We start from the raw sequence: 23528 nt of genomic DNA, 5'->3' as shown, positions 1-23528 counted from the left end.
AATGCCTTCAAGGTCAAAACAGTCAAAAGGCATTCAAGGATAGTGGAGGAAATGGATTTCTGTGCCTGCAACTAGCTGCATCAGTGTGATCCCTGAAATCTGATGCACGATTACACAGCAAATGTCAGCATGAAACTGAAGCAGATACAGTTCAGTGAGTCCCTAATTATCTCTGACTGACATAGTCACTACATTTACACTAAATGCAGATTTGGTGTGCTGAAGAAAGTGAGCCACATTCTGGTAGTAAATTTTCCAGTCCAATTTTACAACATGAACTCGCAGAAACAACAACTTTATACAGCAGTTATGATTGCCATGACAATGATGTCAACAACAGGGAAATCAGCCACAATAAAACCACAGTCATTAGGTGGAAGGATCACTCTCGATAATCGAAAGCTAAAGTGTGCAATCAATGCCATTAACAATTTCTTAATCATTTGACAATTTCAAAACAGAACACGTTTCACTTCATAATGTATTGTGGGGATGCACAATGTATTATTTCTGCATCAACACAGTGCTCATGAGCAGTAGTCACATTACAGGAAGTGCGATGTGAAATAAGGCAAATTAACTCCAGCACAAATGCTTTGCTGATACAGACAGTTTTCATTTTCAAAGACTAGAACTACTGTCTGATTTAACACAAATTACTCAGATTCATGGGAGTTTTTACTACTTTATTCAGACACAGAATTTGCTGAAATGCAGACTGCACATGTGTACAGCAAAAGGAGGAGAGAAACAGGAGAGAAACATTGGAAAATTTAGTTGAAGAAAAAATGCAACGTCAGTTGTGTGGAAATATTTTACCTACAGATGTGAAGTAAGGCAAATTAACTCAAGCACATCATGCTTCAAGTTTTTGCTGCTTGACACAAAAAGAAAACTAGCACGGTTCTCATTTTCCATGTGGAATTTACAAGAGGTGTCTGTCAGATTTAGACGTCCTCGGATTTTTCTTTTAGTTTATTTATAAGACATGACATGCAGGCTCCACGTGTGCAGCAAAATGAGCAAGAAACACAGAAAAGGAATATTTGCTTGCAAAAAGGTTGAAAACAAGTACTCTGTCTGCAGGAGCTTGCGCTACATGAGGCGACATGACTAATTTGTTTGACCATTTAAATCGGCACCACAAAGCTCTGTGTGATGCGTCCAGGGCCAGATCTGACTGCCATCCAAAAGAAAAAACACATTTGGACACCGCTGTCAGTGTTACACCACACGAGAAAGGCTCCAAACAGCTTTTTGTCGGCGTTTTTAAAATTATTTTAAATTTTTAATGTAGATGCACTCCCCTACAAAATCACTCCAATTATACTAGAATGAGTCATTCTTTCCAAACAGAGTTATTCCAATCATCTGGTGAAAACTCTTGTATTTTATTTCACTGCAGAAAAACCAAATATTGCAATGTAATTTTTTCCCAATATCGTGGTCCCTACAGTATTGTATACAAAACAGGAGGTACGGGCTTCAGTCCATAGCCCTGCACTGAACTGCTATTGCAGCAGCCTCTTGATACGAGGAAAGATAACGCTTTTCATCATGATGCTGCATAGTTTTTTACATTGCTACATTGGTTGATTAAAAATTAAAAGTCCAATCACCATCGTTTTTGTATTTTATACCGCTTAATCATAAATCCTCGAAGATTTTATAGTCCCAGTGACTACAAGATATGATAACTATTTCCAGAATAGCCCTCTTATTTAAGCCCACCACTGCCTCACTGCAGTGTGACTTAGATTATGATCCTGCCAGCATTAGTAACTTTCCCCAATCCCGTCACACAGGAGTGCTTTAGTCTGCGCTGAACGGCTTGTGTGATGATACGGAGAAAATGTTGACCAACGCTCACACACACACACACACACACGCTGCCAGCCTTCACACACATATTCACAGCGTCACTGCGACGGATTACTTTCTCGCGGACAAACTCACCTAATGTCACTTACCCTCCCTGTTCTGTTGCCATGGCAGCAATTAAGTGTTCGGAGGTATTCATGTGCAGAAGCTCAGCTAAAGAACTGATTGTTCTCGCTCACAGTACACAAAGCTGTTGACAGTGAACTCTGACCTCGCTCATAGCCGCAGTAGCCCACTATTAGAGAGCACAGCTAAGACTGTGTGGAATTCTGGAAAAACCGCTGAGGCTCAAAGAACTGCAGCCAGAGGCTTATTTACAGTGCAGACAATATTCAGAAGTTTCATTACTTCGACTACTAAATTATACATTTGAATACACTATGATGAAATATCAACAATTCCAAACTCATGAGGTGTTCAATTTTTTAATTTTGATTTATTGTTACTGTAAACTACTGAGCAATTACCAAAACTTGAATCCTGAATTATTGAAAGTTTTCGTTTCTTCTCGAGAACACTGTAATAAATCACTGTTAAAAAAATGCGGCCAAATTCTAATGATAGTGTGTGTTTTTAAAAAAAAATATAGTTAGATGCTATAAAAAGGGATTGTTACTTCTCAAGAACACTGCAGTACATTACTGTAACAAATGCAGCCAAATTCTAATGACAGTGTGCAGATTTTTCAAAATATGGTAAAATACTATAAAAATTTATGTTTTTCATAAGCCAAAATAAGACTAACCATTAACAGCAGGCTACTGTAAAAACTGATGGCTTGAATTGAACAAAAAGTTTGATTTAAGCAACAAATAATCCTATTACCACTTTACATTGATGCCCAAGGAAAAGGCCATTTTTGTCATTACTTTTTAAGTGAAATTTAATTTAATTGGCTTGTAAAATAAATTTAATAGACCACAATTTTTCAAACTTTGCTGCCTTATAATTAATGTTCTTAATCCATAATAAACTGACATGCCTTTTCCTTTTTCATTTTTGTGTTCAGTGTTTTAACTGTTTATATGCATTTTTATTGTTAAACACAGTTGGTAGATCTCAATTCTGGATCATAAAGCTCAAAGACACAATGTTAGTTATGGTAAATATCCGTGATTGAGAGTTAATATGTTTTAAAAGATGAAAATGTACTCTACAAGTAACTATGGCTACAGTTAATGTTGGTAACAGAGTATTAAACAGCAAACCTCATATTGCATTGTGGAGTATTGTAATGAATTATACAGTCACTGTTCAAGTAAATTACAGTACTAACACTAAAAACATTTTCAAATCCTGGCAACCACTGCTGCCAGCATTCGACTGTGAACTTCAGATTCTCCAGGAGCATGCAGTAATAAATTTTACAGTAATAAACTGTTTGAAAAATTACAATAGGGACGCTGTGAAAATACAGTAAACTACTGGCGACCACAGCTGCCAGTATTTTATCGCAATTTTACAGCAAAATTAGTTAGATGAATGTAACACTGTTGTTTAGTACTGAGTTTAATGTCCATGCACCCCCGAATGACACAATCCCTTATGTTACAGTCACAGATTTGATTGATTTGATCTGGGAAATAATATGACAAGTAATCTCTGCATAGCTTCTCAGATCATACAAAAGGATTTGTGTGTGATGTGTTTATAAAGGGATCCCACTGAAAGAAGCAGAACGCTATGCATTACACAGTCTATGTGGTCTGTCTGAGGTTAGGCTGCCCTTAACCACAGATCTTATTTCAGATTACTAAGACACAGACACTAAAGTAAATCATGAGCAGGACAGACAAATACCTGACCCTGTTTGAGCAATTATGGGCAATGGCTGCCTACCTAAAACAACCATTTTGGAAAGGAGGGAAAACAAAGCGCTGGGATTTCTTTCATCTCTGTCTCCTGCTACGGCTTCTTATCCCTGCCAATGGAATAGTAATACGCCAAAAAGAATGCAGGCCCCGACCAATTTAACAGATACATGCAAAAAGATGTGTGGATTCAAGCGCGAATGCTTGTAAGTGTACACAAGCACAGTTTATTCATGAACATACCCCTCGATGTGTTTCATTAGGCAAACAAAAAGGCTTTCAGTGGTCCAATCATAAAAGAACGCAGCCAAGCTATGAACATTGCTAATTAAAATCTGCTCAAAGAAAGCCTTGTTTTCCACTCAAAATCTGCATCCAAACCCATGTCTGCGTGTACGTCTCTCTACGTGGTGGAGGCCGCTTTTATTTCACTTGGCCTGAGGTCCCGGCAATAAAACATACTGATATTTCTTCAAGCAAACAAGCTTTTCCTTTGGTTGTGATACAGTTACATTATCTGAATTGCTCTAAGTGTCATGTTTAATCGTTGGTAGCTGTGAAGGTCAATAAATGAGACCCAATAACACAGCGGCCTGTTGCATAATGAACCTAAACCTGATACACTCAGGAGTCTGATGAATTTGGCTGGATTTTGATTGTAAAATTGTCTAAAATAATGCATCAAAATTATATGATGCGTGACTAAAAGCAAGTCAAAAAAACAACTGTTGATTGGAGGGCTAATTCTTCTAGCAAGCCATATGGCTCCAAAGTAGAGGAGAGGCTTTAACAACCAGTTTATTTCCTTCACAAATACATCTTAACAATACCTGGCTCTATTTCAAGTGCTAATGATCTAATCCTAACGCTACGTGCCAAACGATGAGACTGTTATCGTCCTACACATGCCTTGTCATATGCTGCCCATCCACCCACCATGGTAAACAGAGATATTTCCATCGCTCCATCCCCTCATTTACACGTCTGAGTCACACTCATCGTTTCATCTTCTTTTTTCTTCCCTATGTCTCCCGTTTATTACTTTGCTCTCTCGTGTTTTCCACAGAGTCGGCACATCCAGAATTTGTCAGGAAGACAAAAATGAGGGAGGAATTCAGTGCTGTTTTTCACTTTGGTTGGCTCCCTGTCGTGTTGGGCTTGATACCGTTCCCTCTGTGTCCCCCTTTGCGTTTGATGTGTGGCATAAGGCTGACTCAACAGAGTGAGATATACCGATGATGGATTTGCAGTCAAATTAATCTTGAATCGAGCTGACAAGCACATGGGAGCCAGCAAATTATTAAGACTCTGAAGCTGGAGTGCTGTGCCACTGAGAGAGGAGGGGCAAAGCAAACAGTAACTCAGACAGATTTCTCTTTCCACTCGCTTTTGGTTCAGCGGAATGAGATAATCGTGAATGTAATTTGGAGGAAACTGATCTGGGGTAAGTAGCTATCACACTGGAGAGATGCGGTGACGCTCATCTGAGCACACAGCCGTTCGTATATACCCGCAGGCATATATAAGCACACAACCACAGCATGAAGTCATGCAAACTATAATGCCAGTTGTGTCCTGAATCCAAGATGAGTAAAGGCACTGACTCAGTGATTTATTAGTCGGCCACAATCCAGGAAATACAAACAGCAACGTAATAATGTCTCGAGAACTCAAATTTATCTGATCAAGCCTGTTCAGCTTTATTGTTGCTGTCAGAAACCTACTCTAACATGACAACAATAACCAGTCACCATGCCACTTCAGTTGTAATCCACTAATAATTCTGCACACAATTTCACAATTACAAACCGAATCTCCACATAAAACTCCACGTAAGACTCCAGCTGGCCTCTTCCAGGACACAGAAAAGCTGATAAAACTTTGTGGAGCCTGGATCTTAACCCCCAGTGTTGGTACACTCAGTACTGTGAAGGCTCACTGCCTCACTGGTTGAGTAGTTAAGTGGGCGAATAAAAGGGAAAGTGCGAATATGAGAATACGTGCATGTATTCCAAAGTTTACAAATGACATTAAATATACTTTTATTTAAGTGTTTAACTTCTGAGGATCTGCGTGCCAGTCCTAGTTCCAGACTGAGGATTTTCGAGGCCTGGCCTGATGGAGATGGACATCCCTCTGGTATTACATTTATGGCCTTGAAACAGCAATGCAGACACACACACATGCTCAGGGCACCCCACTTTTCCCCATCCAGCCACAATTGAGCACGGCGTCGAGATTCCAATCAGGGTTGAGCCAGCAGACTGAAGGGATTATTTATGCTGGAAAGGATAAAGAAACCTCGAGAGGGAGAGAGATGTGTGTGTGGTTACAGGATTTCTCAACTTGTGAGGACTACGAGTCTACTGAAAGGAAGAAAATTTAAGAAAAATTCTTCAAAATTAACATTTTTCCAGTTAACATTTCAGAAGATAATTTACTTTTAGGTTTGGCAAACAGTTAAGGTTAAGTATTGAACTCAATGTTGGGCTGAAGCTGGGAAAAATGCACACTTTAACTTTGCCCTCCCTTAAAGTGACAAGAGTTAGTCTTGTGTTAGTGGCCAATCTGAATGAGTCAACATGCATCCAACCAGTCCTCCTGATCACGGGTTGTTTTCACAGCGTATTGAATGCAATACTTACACACAGAGCATGAATTGTGCTTTCATCACATTTTATAAATCATCACATGTCACAGTTTGTGGATAAACCCATAAACGGGATATAGTCCCAGATGCAGCAGCCATGGGTTCTAATCCAGCCCATGGCCCTTTGTTCAAGTCCTTCCCCCATTCTTCTCCTCATGTTTCCTGCCTCTCTCTCAGCTGTTCTATAAAATAAAGGTATAAATAACTTTAAAAAAGTGACATGTCATTGGTGTTCCCCTCTAATAGTCAACCAAATGTTAGTCATTGAGGGCAGCCTTGGTCGGCCAAGTTTTCATTGGTCGGTTGGTCATAGACAGACATAATTTCTGACGGCATTTTTTGGATAGTACATGATATGTAATTATATTTTCTGAGCAATATTTGTCACAAAAAGTTCCGTTAGGATTAATAAAGTCTTATCTTACAAGTCATTTAGGAAAATGAGGCACACAGAGTGGACTGGTAAAACATTTATGGACTTTTTGACAGTTCACCAGCCCACTGAGAGCAGTCAGGTTTCTGTTTTGATGTCGGGGCCGGGGACTGACTTATGAGCATTTAGGTAGCATCCGGTGGATTCTGTGATCTAACTTACTGAGGACAAGGCCACTACCAGCTGCATTTTGTCAACCCCAGGTGCGCTATGTGAATCAGAATCTGCCTACTGCTTTGGCTGCTGTTGCTGCTGGTCAGCTCATGCGTGCATTTGTAATATTTATATTCTAATGGCTAACTATTAGCTGCAGTTTTGTGTTTCTCTGCAAAGTAGCACAGTTTAAACAGGGTTAGGGTTAAAATCTAACCATCACTATCTGATGATTCAAAAAATATACTTTTAGATAAAAAATAACTGAATTAATATCCGAAATGGATGATGACAAGTTAGTCATTGCCTTGACTTGACTGGGAAATATTTGGTGGAAACCGCCCACGATTTCATTTTAATTTTAATGAGGAGGTTTAAACACAGTTTAAGAAAATACTAAACTAGTCTCAAAACATTTTCTGTTTCATTACTTCAATGTGGGATATGAGGAATTCCTGAACATGTTATTCATCATGGTCTTTCTAAACCTCATTTGAGGGAGAGTTTATCCGACTTTCCTCTAGTATTGCAACCTCATAGTCCCTGACTCACAAAGGGAAGCCAGTAACATTTCTAAAGGTTAAGTGGAGGTGGAATCGCCTGGTGAGGAAAAAAAAAAGCTAACTTGTACTCAAAAGGTCTATGAGTGACCTTCAAATGGTGAATGCGGTTGCAATGCTGAGTTGGCTTATTTGTAGCAAAAGCAGTTCAATTCTGAAGTGATGTTTGTAACTGCAAGCCAGCAAAATGTGAGGATCCAAAGTGTTGAGATGTTTTTGGGAAAGCTGATCACAATTTGATGTGTGGTTTCAAACTGCAGGGAGAGGTTTGGTAAACGACTTGTTGTGCAACACGATAGAATGAAATTTTCCCTGAGAACTCCCTTAGCTAATGTGGTTGTGAGGACGGAGTGTTTTGTGTGCCATGTTGTTTTGTGTGCCTGTGCATGCGAGTGAATGCGGGCGCATGCTTTTGTATTAAAAGTCCGAATGGAAAAGGCTATGCTTCATCGAATAGCAGTGTACAAATACTCCAAATTAAGCTCTCTTTCTCCATTTGCATTTCTGTCTGTCTCACACACACACACACACACATAGGCAAGCACAAGCACACACAGGATGCTTCACCAAAACAATAGCTGTCTCTGCCCGCTCAGTTCTTTGGCCTGGCAGCCTGCTCTTGGGAAGTTCTCAAACAACCCAACATCATTGTAGCCAAGCCACATCAAAAAAGTGCACAGAAACACACACATGCACACACAACATAAGCTAATGCAAGTATGCCCTCCTCTTCATGTTCTGAAACAACGCCGCGCACACAGTATAGCTGTAAACACACACTTTGCTGCAGAGAACATACACACAAGATCAACTGTACAAACAGCCACACACTCGGATAGTTATCCAGCGGCAGTCTCCTCCGGCCCGCTGAGTTAGCTCCCTCTCCTACCACCATTACCACTATTGTAAATACTCCTCAGTATGTATTTACAGTGGGATTTCAGAACCTTGGAAAAAAAAAATGAGGTGAAAAGAAAAAAAGTTTGGAAAAATGAAGGAATGTGCTTCACGCTGGTCAGACAGTGGGAACCCTCAGTCCTTACTGTCTTTCTGCTAGAATTTGCCCTGTGCTGTAACTATGGGAGATGAGAAAGAGTGATAAAGCAGACATCTCCCTGTTCTCTCTGTTTGTCACTTTCTGTTTTTCCGGCTGATGCAGAAAGCACGGACAGAAAGTGGTGAGGATGTGACATCTCACTACATACTAGTTATATTTAGTTGCACAGGACACACTGTAACTGATGGGTCCTTGAACTGTGTGTACTATATACCGTATTTTCACGACCAAAAGGCGCACTGTACCAAAAGGCGCAGTCTCAGTTATGTGTGCCATTACTGTATTTAACACACACATAAGGCGCACCTGATTATATGGCGAGGGTTTTATATACAATCCACGCCCACACTTCCCCCTTTAACGTTCTCATGGTGTCCTCTACTACGTCGGCCTTACAACAACACACACAAGCATACAAGTGTGCGTATTTAAAAATAGAGCGGGAGTAAAACTGAGTTTGGTATTCACATTTTTTTTTACCGGTAATCGTCATCAATCAAACCCATGGAAGTCCTCATCCTCTGTTTCTGAATTGAACAGCTGCGCTAAACCTCCATCAAACATGCCAGGTTCACTTTCTTCACTGTCAGAGTCACTTTCCGTGCCGTGCGGCGCCTCGGAAACGATGCCGGCTTTTGCGAAAGCTCGAACAACAGTGCCAGCAGACACGTTAGCCCAAGCATTTACAATCCATTCGCAAATTGTGGCGTAACTCGCCCGGCGCTGCCTTCCACTCTTAGTGAAACTGTGGTCTCCATCGGTTATCCATCGCTCCCACGCCGCTCACAGCCTTACTTTGAACGGCCGGTTCACACCGATGTCCAGCGGTTGGAGTTCCTTTGTCAGGCCTCCCGGAATGACAGCAAGCTCAGAGTTCATTTGCTTCACTTGTTTTTTCACATCGGCTGTGAGATGGGCACGCATAGAGTCACAGATCAACAGCGATGGTGATGCGTGGAAAAAACCACCTGGTCTACGTCCGCCTTACAACAACAACAACACACACAGGACGCACTGCACCATAGGGCGCGCCGCACAATTTGAAGAAAATCTAAGACTTTTATGTGCGCCTTATAGTCGTGAAAATACGGTACTAAATAAAATTCATAAAATAGTGATGTCATCAGCATTAAGCCGTGAATTAATTGCTGTGCAGCTTGTGCTCGTGTGCCATCTGTAACCACGGCAACTAGCAGCTACTGCTGGGAGTTAAAGTGCTTCAACTGTGAGGAGCATGGCAGAAAAACAACAGCAGAGTTGCAGCGTGTTCAGAGTTTAAAAAAGTGAGAGGAGCTATGACATATCGGTGCGTTTACTGAAAGTTTGAAGATGCTTAAATGTTATATTTTAAAGACAAGAAAATGCAAAGCAATAAAGAAAAGAAACTTCCATAAAATTTACACACCAATATATATTTAAATAGTAGAAATTTGGGATTGATTGGTCTTCAGCCAGGCCAATCAATCAGCATTTTTCAGATGGCCATTTTTTAAATCAGTTCTCAATCAAGTAAACTTTGGCTCTGATGCAGTCGCCTCTTAGCCTAGCCACGCTACACCCATGTTTCTGACGGCACAAGGGTCTAGGGACGCTCGACAGGGAGGGAGGTGGGCTAAAAGGTTGTCTTTCAAATCACTCTGCAGCAATTGGGTAGTTATACAACCAATCAGCGCAACGAATAGGCTCCTAGAGCGCCGGAAATCAGAGGATGCGGTAGTTCGGTGAAGCCTTATTTATACAGTCAATGGGTGAAGCTCAAGTATATTACAGACATGTTAACAGAAAGATTATTCAGAGTCGGTGCTAATGGAGCTCAACGACTTGTTGTTTTTGTTGTCGACCCTGGCAGAGAATTAAATTCGTTGCCGTGTGTTGTCTAGCGCGGCTAGGCTAGTTGTTTCCGGTTGTTTCTGTCAGAATGGTCACGCCTCTGTCGTCACTTAGTCACGCCCGCCTTCTGACTCTACACTTCATGGTGATTTGTCCAGCCAGTTTTAGGAGAATCCAGCCTCGAGCCTTATGGAGGGTAACTAGACCCACCCTGGCAGAGAATTAAATTCGTTGCAGTGGTTTGTCTAGCGCGGCTAGGCTAGTCGCCTCTATCTGTAGTGACCTCTCTGTGGTCTTCAGTAATGTCCTACTATCTTATTTGTTCCAAGTCATCAGTAAGAGTCAATCAGTGCTGACAGATAAATGTTTAAAAGTTCACTTCTTTAAAAATGTAAACATACAAAGACAAAGGAATGTCAATTAAGTTTTGTGTTGGAGTTGGCTATTCAGAATTGTGACACCAAGATTTCAATTTTCATTGCATCGATTTTGTTGATCGCTAATAGTTGGTATCAGAGGCCACAATGGTCGACCCTTAACATAAATTAGTGTGGTCATAAAATTGAAATTGCTACCTTTTCTACAACGTCTTGCAAAATATTGATATTCAATATTCTGATGTCAGGGTTAAACACAATATTTGAATATTTAGATATTTTAAAATGATAAAATTGAGGATTTTCATTAAAAGTGAAATGTAGCATGACAGGAATGTGAGAAAACTTCTTTAAATATTCCCAAACAGCATCACCAAAACCAGTCTTGTATGCTCTACAGTTGGAATCTTTGTACCACCATAACAAAACAATATTCAACTGAAGTGAATGAGACGAGTAATGAGACGAAAACAGTGCTGGGATTAAATGACAAGAGGCAGTGCTCATGTGGTAAGTGTTGAAACTCGCTGCAGGAGAGAAGGGAAAGTGTTACACCGCTGCTGTCGGTGAATCAGTACTGAGGAAAAGACATGACATGGACAGGTATGGGAACTGATATTTTTGATATGTATGAATGTAAGATCTGAAGAGGTAAAAGGTCATTTGACTGAATAATTACTGACTTAAATTTACAGGCCATGCAAACTTTTTTAATGATTGTTTTTGCATATTTAATTTACATCAGAGGTGAAAAAATTAGAAAATATCCCCAACATTTATAAACTGGAGGTCCACTATATCTAAAACTATGCGAAAATGACATCTTACATTTGGGTATCAGAAGAGGATCTCTAATGTTTTTTCTTACTGCTGATTAAGGGAAGAATTACACTAAACTAGTAAAACTTTCATTTTTGAAAGGAGAACAAATGTCCCCTCTACTTACTTTAAGTTATTCCATCTCACATATACACATACACGAAGACACATCCATACGTCACCCCCATATGAGAACAATTACACGGCCTGCTCCCGTGAATAAATTAGTCCAATCAAATTCTCTTTTTCCTGACATCTGTACCTAAATCCCTTGCTCCATGAACGAAGCTAAGCATCCCCCAGCCCCCAAGACACTGCCAGTGCCCCATCCCTCCATTATTTCTTCCACTGTCTGCACACAGCATTAGAAGTTACATTTGGACAGTAAAGTTGTTGCTTTTTTTGCAAGCATAAAGTGAATAAAATGTGCTGTAGGTTATAAGTGTGCATATAACAAGTATGTTCAGCACAGATAACCACCCAAAGGCAACTCAAAATGTCCAGAAATATTCAAAGAGAAAGAGTGTCTAAAAGTCGCAACTCAAAAGCCCAATTAGAGGCACTTCAGTTTTAGAAGCGCAGCTTTAAATTAAGGCTTAGGGGGTTAATTTGGACGAGGATCTAATTAATAAGCAGCAGTAACAAAAGGGATAATTAGATTAAGATTTCAAAACAGCTGATTGACAAATAACTAGATCCCTACGTAACATACCTGCCTTTATTTCTGCTATAGTAATTGCATTCACAGAGGGCACTTTCTCGTTTATTCATTCTTCATTTAGACATGCCAAGAACAGTGACAGAGAGCCACGAGATGCATGTGATGGTTGCCATACGTGCAATGACAGTAGATCAAGCTTTAACGAGTTGCTAAGAAACAAAAGACTAACCCTAAACTAATTGCAAGCTTACAACATAGGGGTTTAGGATCGCTTAACATCTAATGACAAATGACGCTGTGCACGTTTCTCATGCACCTCAGACATGGTTTATAATCTTTGGGTACGTTATTCGTCTGTTACCAACCATCCTCAGTTTGAGCCCAAAACTCTATCATCAAGTCTGATCCATTTACTGAAGCCAAAATATTGTTCCATCATATCAAGTTTTATGCTGTCATTACAGAGATTTTTCAGTTTCGCAGTCTCACAGCAGGATATTTGCAGTAGCGCTCTAATTACTCTGCGCATGGAAGCGTTCCCATACAGAGTGTGACCTCGCTAATCACTAAAATAACTGCCAAAACCACGTTACTTATCAAATCTGTGTGCCTGATCTGCTAATGTGACTGTATGCGGGTCAGATTCGTGCTGTATTGAAAGTGACATGAAAATGTTATCAGGTCCTACCTAGTAAGATTGCTGTCGAGACTCATTCAGGCATGAAATCGACACAATCAGATGCCAACAGATTAATAGAAAGAAGAGCCTGTCTGAAAGGGGCTTAACAGTTACTTTCATCTATCCATCCTTGTTGGAAACAACCAGGTGGGTGGATTTTTGTCCTGCTTCGCGAAAAAATCCTTTGTGCTTCAGAGTTAGCGGGAAGAAGACATCAAAATAGATTTAATGTGGGACCTTTTACTACATCTGGTACGAAGCTTTGCTGAAGCATACTGGACCACTTGTAAATTATCCAGCGATAACCCGCAAAAGCCCATAAAAAGAACGCTGAAGTGGTCCAAGTGGGATGTAATAAAAGCATGAATGATCTTCTACACAGCGATAGAACTCCATTGATAAGAAGCAGAGGAAACGAAGCCCTTGAAAGCAATTAGGGAAATGGAATGACAAGGCCCCCAACAAGCACTGGTTGCATTTTATCTTCATTTAGATGCAGGAAATGACCTTTACTGAATCCTTTATGGTAATTGAAGTAATTATATAAAATAAATTTGTTGGCATTTTGAGGTTAGGTATGGCTAAATTATATTGACATTACAATGAACGAATATACCTTTTAACACTAGTGATCATCTTCCCAGTGGAAGGCAGAACAGAAGGCAGAAAACCCGAGGGAATGACTGTTAATACGGTTGAGGAAGCGATAATACCAATGGGATATTAAAAAACATGTACAAATTGCAGGAACAAAGGCAACAAATACGCATGCACACACTTTTGTGTTCAGACGGAATGTTGTCATTTGTTCTCAGGTGAATGATACGCTTATGATGAAAAGCATACACACATACAGTATGTGCGTGCATAATATTGGTATTTACCCTGCTTATGATCACTTACGCTCATTCCCATGTTTGTGCTGTCATAAATCAATGTGTGGTAGAGAATGTCAAGCAGCTTCTTTCCCTCGTTCTCGACCAGACTCCTGTTATTTGACATCCCATGATGGCTCGGCTGATGACTCTGTTGAATACAGCTGCATGTCTCCTGGCAACAGATGTCCCCAACTCTGGCACACTGAGTGCTCACTGTGCCTTCACAATGTGCACGTCTTACACATGAGAAGAAAGTACACCTTAAAGCTGTAATGCAACAAATGCTCCATAAAACAGATGCTTTTAAATCCAAACCCTTGAAACACGTAGCACACACTTTCACACACATGGACTGACAACAGTCAACTGTTGTGATTTTCACATTTGGGAAACATTTTCAGTCAACACTTGAACTCCTGAGAGAGTGGAGGCTCTTTGATTCGGCCTGATTACTTCTCTGCCTTGTGTTTGTTGGCGTTCCAAATAAAATGCAGCTGGGTGTCTTCAGGACATCACACACACAAACCTCACACAGGCACTGCATACACACACGTACGGGCCTCCATTTTTCACTGGGAAAGGCCTGTTGCTATGAAACCATGACAGTTCAAATGTGCAGCTTGAGTCAGTGTTTCACTCAAAAAACACACGGTTTACACCTGACACTGCTTATCAAAGTATAAGAACATCAATGGCATAAAAGAGTAGCTGATTGTTTTAGAGAGCTTAAATGCCCTCAAGCACAAGGTTACACTCAATGAGGCTCACAGCAGCTGTTTAGTCTTCAAAAGAAGACACTTAGTAAACTCTTCCAATGGAATAATTGGCTAATTGCTCCAAAGGGAGACATCTTGCTATATCCTGAGATGCAGAGAAAAAAATATCTTCTTATAATTCAGACAGGAGATAGATATGTTGTGAAGATAAGTATGGGTGACCAAAGCAGTGGTTGCTGGGAAACTAAAACATACACTCAACAAAAATATAAACGCAACACTTTTGTTTTTGCTCCTGTTTTTTATGAGATGAACTCAAAGATCTAAAACTTTTTCCACATACACAATATCACCATTTCTCTCAAAAATTGTTCACAAATCTGTCTAAATCTGTGATAGTGAGCACTTCTCCTTTGCTGAGATAATCCATCCCACCTCACAGGTGTGCCATATCAAGATGCTGATTAGACACCATGATTAGTGCACAGGTGTGCCTTAGACTGCCCACAATAAAAGGCCACTCTGAAAGGTGCAGTTTTGTTTTATTGGGGGTTCCACTCCTCTTCAATAGCTGTGCGAAGTTGCTGGATATTGGCAGGAAAATTGGTACACGCTGTCGTATACGCCGATCCAGAGCATCCCAAACATGCTCAATGGGTGACATATCCGGTGAGTATGCTGGCCAAGAACTGGGAGGTTTTCAGCTTCCAACAATTGTGTACAGATCCTTGCAACATGGGGCCGTGCATTATCCTGCTGCAACATGAGGTGATGTTCTTGGATGTTTGGCACAACAATGGGTCTCAGGATCTCGTCACGTATCTCTGTGCATTCAAAATGCCGTCAATAAAATGCACCCGCGTTCTTCGTCCATAACAGACACCTGCCCATACCATAACTCCACCGCCACCATGGGCCACTCCATCCACAACATTGACATCAGAAAACCGCTCACCCACACGACGCCACACACGCTGTCTGCCATCTGCCCTGAACAGTGTAAACCGGGATTCATCCGTGAAGAGAACACCTCTCCAACATGCCAGACGCCATGGAATGTGAGCATTTGCCCACTCAAGTCTGTTACGACGACGAACTGGAGTCAGGTCGAGACCCCGATGAGGATGATGAGCATGCAGATGAGCTTCCCTGAGACGGTTTCTGACAGTTTGTGCAGAAATTCTTTGGTTATGCAAACCCATTGTTTCAGCAGCTGTTCGAGTGGCTGGTCTCAGACCATCTTGGAGGTGAACATGCTGGATGTGGAGGTCCTGGGCTGGTGTGGTTTCACGTGGTCTGCGGTTGTGAGGCTGGTTGGATGTACTGCCAAATTCCCTGAAACGCCTTTGGAGACGGCTTATGGTAGAGAAATGAACATTCAATACACCAGCAACAGCTCTGGTTGACATTCCTGCTGTCAGCATGCCAATTGCACGCTCCCTCAAATCTTGCCACATCTGTGGCATTGTGCTGTGGGATAAAACTGTACCTTTCAGAGTGGCCTTTTATTGTGGGCAGTCTAAGGCACACCTGTGCACTAATCATGGTGTCTAATCAGCATCTTGATATGGCACACCTGTGAGGTGGGATGGATTATCTCAGCAAAGGAGAAGTGCTCACTATCACAGATTTAGACAGATTTGTCAACAATATTTGAGAGAAATGGTGATATTGTGTATGTGGAAAAAGTTTTAGATCTTTGAGTTCATCTCATAAAAAATGAGAGCAAAAACAAAAGTGTTGCATTTATATTTTTGTTGAGTGTACATTGCATTTTCTCATACGGTGACCAAGGCCTTTAGCTGTAAAAGGTAACATTTCACCTAAAGCTTGTTTGTATTGGAGGCAGGCCTTTATTTTCTAATTCAGTCTGCCTGATAAGCACATTTGGTCAAACTTTATCAAAAAGCCATGTTTTGATTTTAAAGTTACTCCATCACCGTTAAGATAAACTCAACTTGTGCAGTAAAAGTTTCAAATTTAAAATCCTCTAGGTTTTTTGTTGACGCATGCCATTAATTTCGTAACCGTGCTTTTAATTTGAAATGCACATTATGATTAATTGGCACGCACAGTAATATGCTATACCTCAAACGTTGGATTAGTTTCTGTAATTTTCACACAGTAATCTCTGTCATGCAGAATAAGGATGCAAACTAACAATTACATCAACTGTTGACTATTCTGTTGATTATGTTCTTGATTAATCTACTACTTGTTTGGTCGCAAAAATGTCAGAAAATGGTGAAAAATGTTGATTTGTGTTTGTAATAGCTCAAGATAATGCCCTCAAATGCTTTGTTTTGAATACCGCCCAAAAACATACAATTTACTGACAAAAGGAGTAAGGAAACCTGAAAATATAAAAAATTTAAGAGATAATTCTTTGTTTAAAAAGAATACTCAAAATGATTAAGTGGTGATCAAATAGTTAATTCATTCAACTGCTTAATTATTGCAGCTTTAACGCAAAAACTTAAGTTTTCTTGTTAAAATCCTGTTTGTTGTCCTATTATTGACCCCAGCACATGGAAGGAAACATTGCTGGCAAACAGAATTGTTGGTTACTGATTGAATATGTGCACAGTCACAGTTTGTTTGCTCATTGAGAGTCAGTGTTTACAGTGAATGACACTAATGGGCAAATTTAATGGCAGCAGGCCAGAAAATGCTAGTCACTAAGCTATAAATAAATATAAAACTGGGGAAATAAAGGGAATCGTAAATACAGCCTTAATCCTCTTTTGTTGATACATTTACTCAGGAATCCTCCTCTTGCTGAAGCTAAGATACAGGCTCAGTGGTTAACGGTGCCATTTCACAGGAAGAAGGTTCGAGGTGTGACTCACAAACCCACAGAGAAGTCATCGTCAACATATCACCTGGCAGAGGTACTCTGTTACACAATAAACACAAATACTCTCATTTTCCTTTCACGGACACACTGTATTTCTGTCAGGATTTTGGAGCTGATTTCACTGCCCCAAAACCTGTGAGTTGGTTTGCTGCTTTGCAATGCTGGTCAATCCGAGCTGAAAAACTGGAATGAGTGAGAATTATTATTGTTATGGAATGGATTAAGGGCGAGGCTTAGCCAGGCTTAACTTACTTTTGAAACACACACAGATACACATCATATAACGTAACTTCGGAGGGCGTTACACTGACTTACATTCATTTCCTGGAGACTGGCTCTTACAGTAACCCTCGCTCCTACTTGCTGAACCCTGACTTTAAAACATGTGCTGCTCAGGTGGTAGAGTGGGTCGGTGGTTCAATCTCTGGTACGTCGCATGGAAGCTCGTGTGTGAATGAGTGGGAAACACTATAAAGTACTTCAAGTGTCATTAAGCTACAAAAAGGCAATTTTAGGTGAAGACATTTATGTCCACCTTAAATTGTGATGATTAATGTTCTGAGGACTTGCTTTGTCCCATTAATGCACTGAACTCAATAACCTGCTGCTAGGTTTGAGAGGCATGTTGTCTTTTAAAGTTGTGAAAATTACACCATTTTTCAGAGCAAGAGACTATAAAAGCCAGTGTCCTTAAATTTTCAACTATTCAGCAGTCCTTAAACTACTCATCTGTTACAATCCCAAAACTAAGCCTAAAAATGTGATAGTATATCAGAATCATATTATTGACATTCCTCAATGTAAAATTAATGCTCTAACCAGATGCTGTAAAAAACAAAAAAATTCTGCCTCTCCCCGGCACAATCGCAAAGCCATTAGTAACTAAGCTGCGACCAACGGTCACATGACAAAAATTCAGGAACTTTTTGGCTGAAATTCAGGCAGAGAGCAGAAAGAACACAAGTATAGAAACATATTAAAAATATAAGTAGTAAAATCTCTAATATGTAGAGCCGCCAACTTCGTTTTATTTTTCTTTTCTTATCATTCACTGGATTATAACTTTGTTATATTGCAAAGAAGACATTTTTAAGTTCTTCCTTCTTTTAGCTATGGTTGTGTTGTTGCTACAGAGCTAACTGATTTTATATAGCAGTAAAAACTTAAGCCAATGTGAGTAAAAATATATGACAGGAGCAAAAAATAGATTTCATAAGATTCAGTGATATACGTCTGCCTAATGTGACTGCGTAAAATGATTTAGGCCCCCACAACATGAGTAATACCTGGACTACACACACACACACACACACACACACACACACACACACACACACACACACACACACACACACACACACACACACACACACACACACACACACACACATATAAACACACACACACATATAAACACAGATGAGTCAGGTCAAATTCTTTCACATGGGTTACTGTAAAAAAAACGAGTGAAAAATGAGCGGCCTAATGTTCTGTAACCACACATGAAACTCATCGATTGTGGTCAGTAAAACAATAATGTGTTCTGTTTTTATGGGAACATTCAGGATACGTCTTACAAAACTCGGCATTACTATCAGCTGTTGCCAAAACCAGTAGTGTGAATTCCATTGATGTGCAATGCTTTGGTCTCACTTTTTTCAAGGATGAAGACGAGAAAGGGAAATCAGTGTACGTATGTAAACGAGATGATAGCAATGAATAGGCAGGTGAACAAATGTGACTTACTTCTTATGCTGATTCTCTTTTCGGTCAGCAGAGCCCAGACTCTGGAAACAAGAAGAAAAGCACATTAGAATCACCACTTCTATGGCTTTCCATTTTTAAATACTCAAACTGATGGATGGTTCAGAGGCCACATTCATAAATATACAGCGATACCTCCTGTATTCTGTTACATTATTATAGGCTAGGCAGTTATGATGGCTAGCTGGAAACCATCTCAATGCAGAGTTGGCAACCGGTGCTAGTATCGTACAGTCCGTATAAAAGACACTGCCCCAATCAAAGCACCAGCAAGTTAATTACCCTGAAAAACAAGCCAGTTACACAAAGACAGAGAGATGCTGCCGTTTCCCTTAATTGAGTTTGGATTATTACAGTCCAGGGGATCGACAGTTAGCGTTTGTCTCAATTCTCCCTCTAATCTGGAGATTCACCTTCTAGGCAACACCAATCAAATGATCAGTGCCACCCCTGTAAGAGCAAATTACACGGGTAACAACGTTGTCTCCAATGAAATATAATTAGCTCTGTGGGTACAATTACAAACACTTATCAAGTGAATTTACCTTATTCGCACGCGTTTATCAAACGGTGGTGCCACTGCACAGGATTGCATAATGTGTGTTTTAGAGGAAAAGAGAGACTGACTGAGTGAGGAGAGAGGAGAGACGAGTTTAAAAGCAATTTTCCTCATGATGAAGTTAACTGAGTTCAGAAACTCCAAGTACAAAACTGACATTTCCCGCCAGCTCTGCTCAACAGGGGACGTCTGAAGGCATCATTGCTCTGGGAGAGTCTGCACAGCACACGCACCAAAACACAAGTATACACACAGATGCAGACAACAGCATCTCCCTGGTGTCCACGTCGTCCTGAGGTGTGTTACACTCACGCTGTGACACACCGAAGCGCACACACAAGACACGCAGACGCTCAATACGTTCTCACACACAGAGACAGACACACACACAACTGGCCTTAGGCTGGAGGAATTTTTGGAGCGCAATCAAGGTGTTGTTTCACATTTTTCATCTTTGGAAATAACACTAACGCAGAAGTCAAATGAACAACGCTTACTGAGTAAAAATGCACACACACGTCATTATTTTGCAGAATACCTTCACTTTGCATCCATCAATTCCATCACACACATACCTGTCGAGTCCAACCCAGCAAACCCAGTCGGAGGACGTCACTCCACTCTCCCTTGCCTTGATTTTCTCTCTTGCTTCTAAAAGTCCTTCCTGAGGTGACTCTAATTGCTGTTCACCTGTCCAACTTCAACTCTCCAGCTCGGCGTCCCTCCCTCCATGTGTAACTCTGTCCTTTTTTCTCTCTTTTCTGCCTAAAGCTGCTGGTCACACGGAGGTTTTGCGAAGCTTGCTCCGACGGTGGCTGCTACCGCCACTGACTTGTTGTACTTTAATTGTAGTTGCTAGGCGATAAGCTTCTCCAATTCTGCACACAGAGTGAAGGGGAGGACAGGAGAGGAGGGGGGGGAGAGAGTGACAGAATAGGTAGTGGGGGGGGTGGGAGGAAATGCTCATTATAGACACAGTAGCCTAAAGAGAATGATCAGCAGAGAGGAGGGAGGAAGGTTCACAGGAGGGGAGGAAGTTGTGCAGATGAGAGACGTGAGATCTCACATAGCAGGTGCACTTCCTTGTTTTCCCACTGGGACCACGTTGTGCAACCTGTAGCACTTAAGCCGGAGCAATGGCCCACTTGTAGAATTTGCCGTAAATACCTTTAAAGGCATTTGGAGACTTTCTATACACGTTTCCTCAAATTCCCCAGCACTACAAAGATCTTTTCTCCATGTTCAGAGTAGCTTATCTGAACATTAAAGGCAGAAAAACTAAGACGTTACAGCAATGTTTGTAAGGATGACTCACATGTGGAGTCAGCAGTAAATAAACAAAGAGCTGATTACTTATTTCAGCCCTTTACCACAACTACTAATTATTGGCTTTCAACAACACAGGTGTCTAAAGCTGACAAACTGCTTGAATCTGGTTTTTGTGTCGTGTTTCGTGGACTATTCACGGTAAGATTTACCGAAGCTATTGTTGCAGCTACAAGAATGAAGACTGTCCTTTTGTATAAAGTAAGCATTTGGCAGAATATAAGCAGGAATAGCAGCTGCTCATCAGCACACATGGCGGATGGTAAATTGATTGGAACAAATTGAAAGCGCATTAGGATGAACATTTCTGTGTCAGGGTATAGAATGTGAAAGTCGCTGTTAGCGAGCTGTCACTATACGATTATCACAGCGTAAAGACTTCACGATAATGTGAAAAAGAAACGCTGCTGTCAGTTGATCTTTAACTCTGTATATTGTGTGTTCTGTCTCTCTCTTTGACAAATAATTTACCGTCAAAATACGAGCATGAGAGTCTGGACTGTATGTTGCACCATTATTAAGAGTCAACCATATAATTACTGGTGCTGGATGATTTATGATGCTATTATATGTGCATTATTAACATTATAGCAATTTGATTTTTTAAAAATATCATCGTGATTGTCAGTACCAATATTTTGCAACACCTCTAGTTTTACATTTACCTTGAACTGGGAATAGTTTGCCTTTCAGCCCCTGCTATATTGTTCTTTACAATGTGTCTCCCCTTCACCAATTTACAAATACAGTCACATACCAATGGTGGCATTCGGTCATTGGGAGCCACTAAAGGTTCAATGTCTCGCTTGTGGTCAATGTGATTAGTGGACAACCAGCTCTACCCCCTGAGCCTCGGCAACCCGCTGGCGTTTCCCGCATAAAGCTGACTCAGATGCGACCTACTGGCCTCGAAGAAAACCGTTAACAGAAATGTGAGCTTGGACAGTCACTTCAGCCCACAAACTGGCTGTCTTCATTTACTGTGTATCACTGCTGTGTGTCATTTTGATGATTAATTTAAACGGAGACATTTTTCTTTTAATATGAAGGATCTGTTGACATTCTACTGTATGCCATTTGAAATAAAAAGGCGTATACAAGGTAGACTGTAGGACTCCGATAAAGCACACATGAGCTAAACGTATTTGCATTGTCTCTATAACAACATGCTGTTTACACATCTCTCTTCGACCTAGCATGGCAGCAATATTACATAGCTTTAATTAAAGAAATCATGAATTTCCTCTGTACTTTTACTGTTCAGCTGAAACAATTTCCGTTCTTTGTTTGTTTTTGTTTTTTATATAGTTTTACTTGATTTTATGGCAGGAGCCAGTGTAAAAAAAAAAAATGGCTCACAGCTTTATTTTAAAAGCCCTATTAGATATCTTAAACCAGCACGTATAAGTCAATATCTTCCGGTAACAGGCAACCCACTCAGACTTTTATCTCTGGTGGATACCGATATAAATCAGTTTAGTAATGACATCTACATTGTGCGTAGCGGCTGTTGACCTTCAGTGTGACCGTGGGTGAGCTTCTGAGTATAAATGGGTATGTATGAAAGACGGTGTGCGTGCATATGGTGTTTTATGACTCACTGTGTGTTTCTAGTGTCTGGGGCTGTGGGCACACGCAAATCTGTGCCACCTCATTGTCCAGGGAGTGAGTAGTGTGCAGCAGAGAGTGGTATAGGGAGCATTACTCACAGCTGGTGGAAATGTCAAACAAACTGGCAATGCTCTGAAAGGCTACACAGGAAATACTCTTTTTTTAGCCTTCTGTTTCTACTTCTGTCCTTCCCCCGCCTACCCACCCTTGCTTTTCTCATATAAAAAAGAAAAGAAATATATTTTTTTTTAAAAAACTGCCAATTTCAGACGCTGAAACTATAGAAGATGCGAGCACCCAGCTTGCACCACGGAGGTGCCGCAGCAGGTTGTCCCAACACCTGCCAGTCAGGAGAAGCTTTTCTAATTATATCTCACTAATTCTCTGACATGCACATTTTCGAACAGACATTTAGCATCTTCCCTGAAGGGCTCACAGTGGGATCCTCGTGGCCTTTCAGTGTATCCTTCCTCTCAGGCTCCTGGGAGGAGAGTGGAACAGCTGGATTCAGGAGATATACTATGCCCCAGCAAGTCACCCAGCAACCACCATTTACTGAAACTACACCATGCAGGGGAATATTAATTAGAGTCAGACCTGAACTATGAGTGTTCATAGTGAATATGCTGAAATATGCTGTGAACGCTCCACTGGTTTGCTATACATTATATTTTGCTGTTGGTGGAGCAATGAAAACCAGTTAAATCTGTAATATTAGCAAAAAAGACATTGATGATAATAAAAAACAGCTTTAGCTTCAATGATATTTCAAACTGCCACTTAACCATCCGGATCTGCCTTTTAAAAGTCACCAGACTTACACTATTTATTAGAGCCACAGACTTTGAAAACACAAATAATAAACGGATTTTGAACTTTTCGATAGTCCTTGACAACTCTTCTGTG

The 23528-nt window shown here is 40.6% G+C and overlaps 1 protein-coding gene across 4 annotated transcripts in view; it reads right to left on the bottom strand.

The window, feature by feature from the left end:
• The window catches only part of LOC110970028 (ankyrin repeat and fibronectin type-III domain-containing protein 1), a 165987-nt gene that overhangs the window by 45770 nt on the left and 96689 nt on the right, over positions 1-23528 (bottom strand). For 3 of the 4 annotated variants that reach the window (XM_051939438.1, XM_051939439.1, XM_022220238.2), the window contains one exon: positions 19109-19149. In XM_051939438.1, coding sequence (XP_051795398.1) covers positions 19109-19149 — 41 coding nt within the window. Of the gene's footprint in view, positions 1-19108; positions 19150-20260; positions 20551-23528 lie in introns of those variants that run through there. The other variant, XM_051939440.1, reaches the window with a different exon arrangement.

The sequence above is a fragment of the Acanthochromis polyacanthus genome, chromosome 19 (genome assembly GCF_021347895.1).
Source record: "Acanthochromis polyacanthus isolate Apoly-LR-REF ecotype Palm Island chromosome 19, KAUST_Apoly_ChrSc, whole genome shotgun sequence".
In the NCBI taxonomy this organism is placed as follows: Eukaryota; Metazoa; Chordata; class Actinopteri; family Pomacentridae; genus Acanthochromis; species Acanthochromis polyacanthus.
Note: the sequence above shows the minus strand (reverse complement) of the source record. Positions and strands in the feature narration are given on the sequence as shown.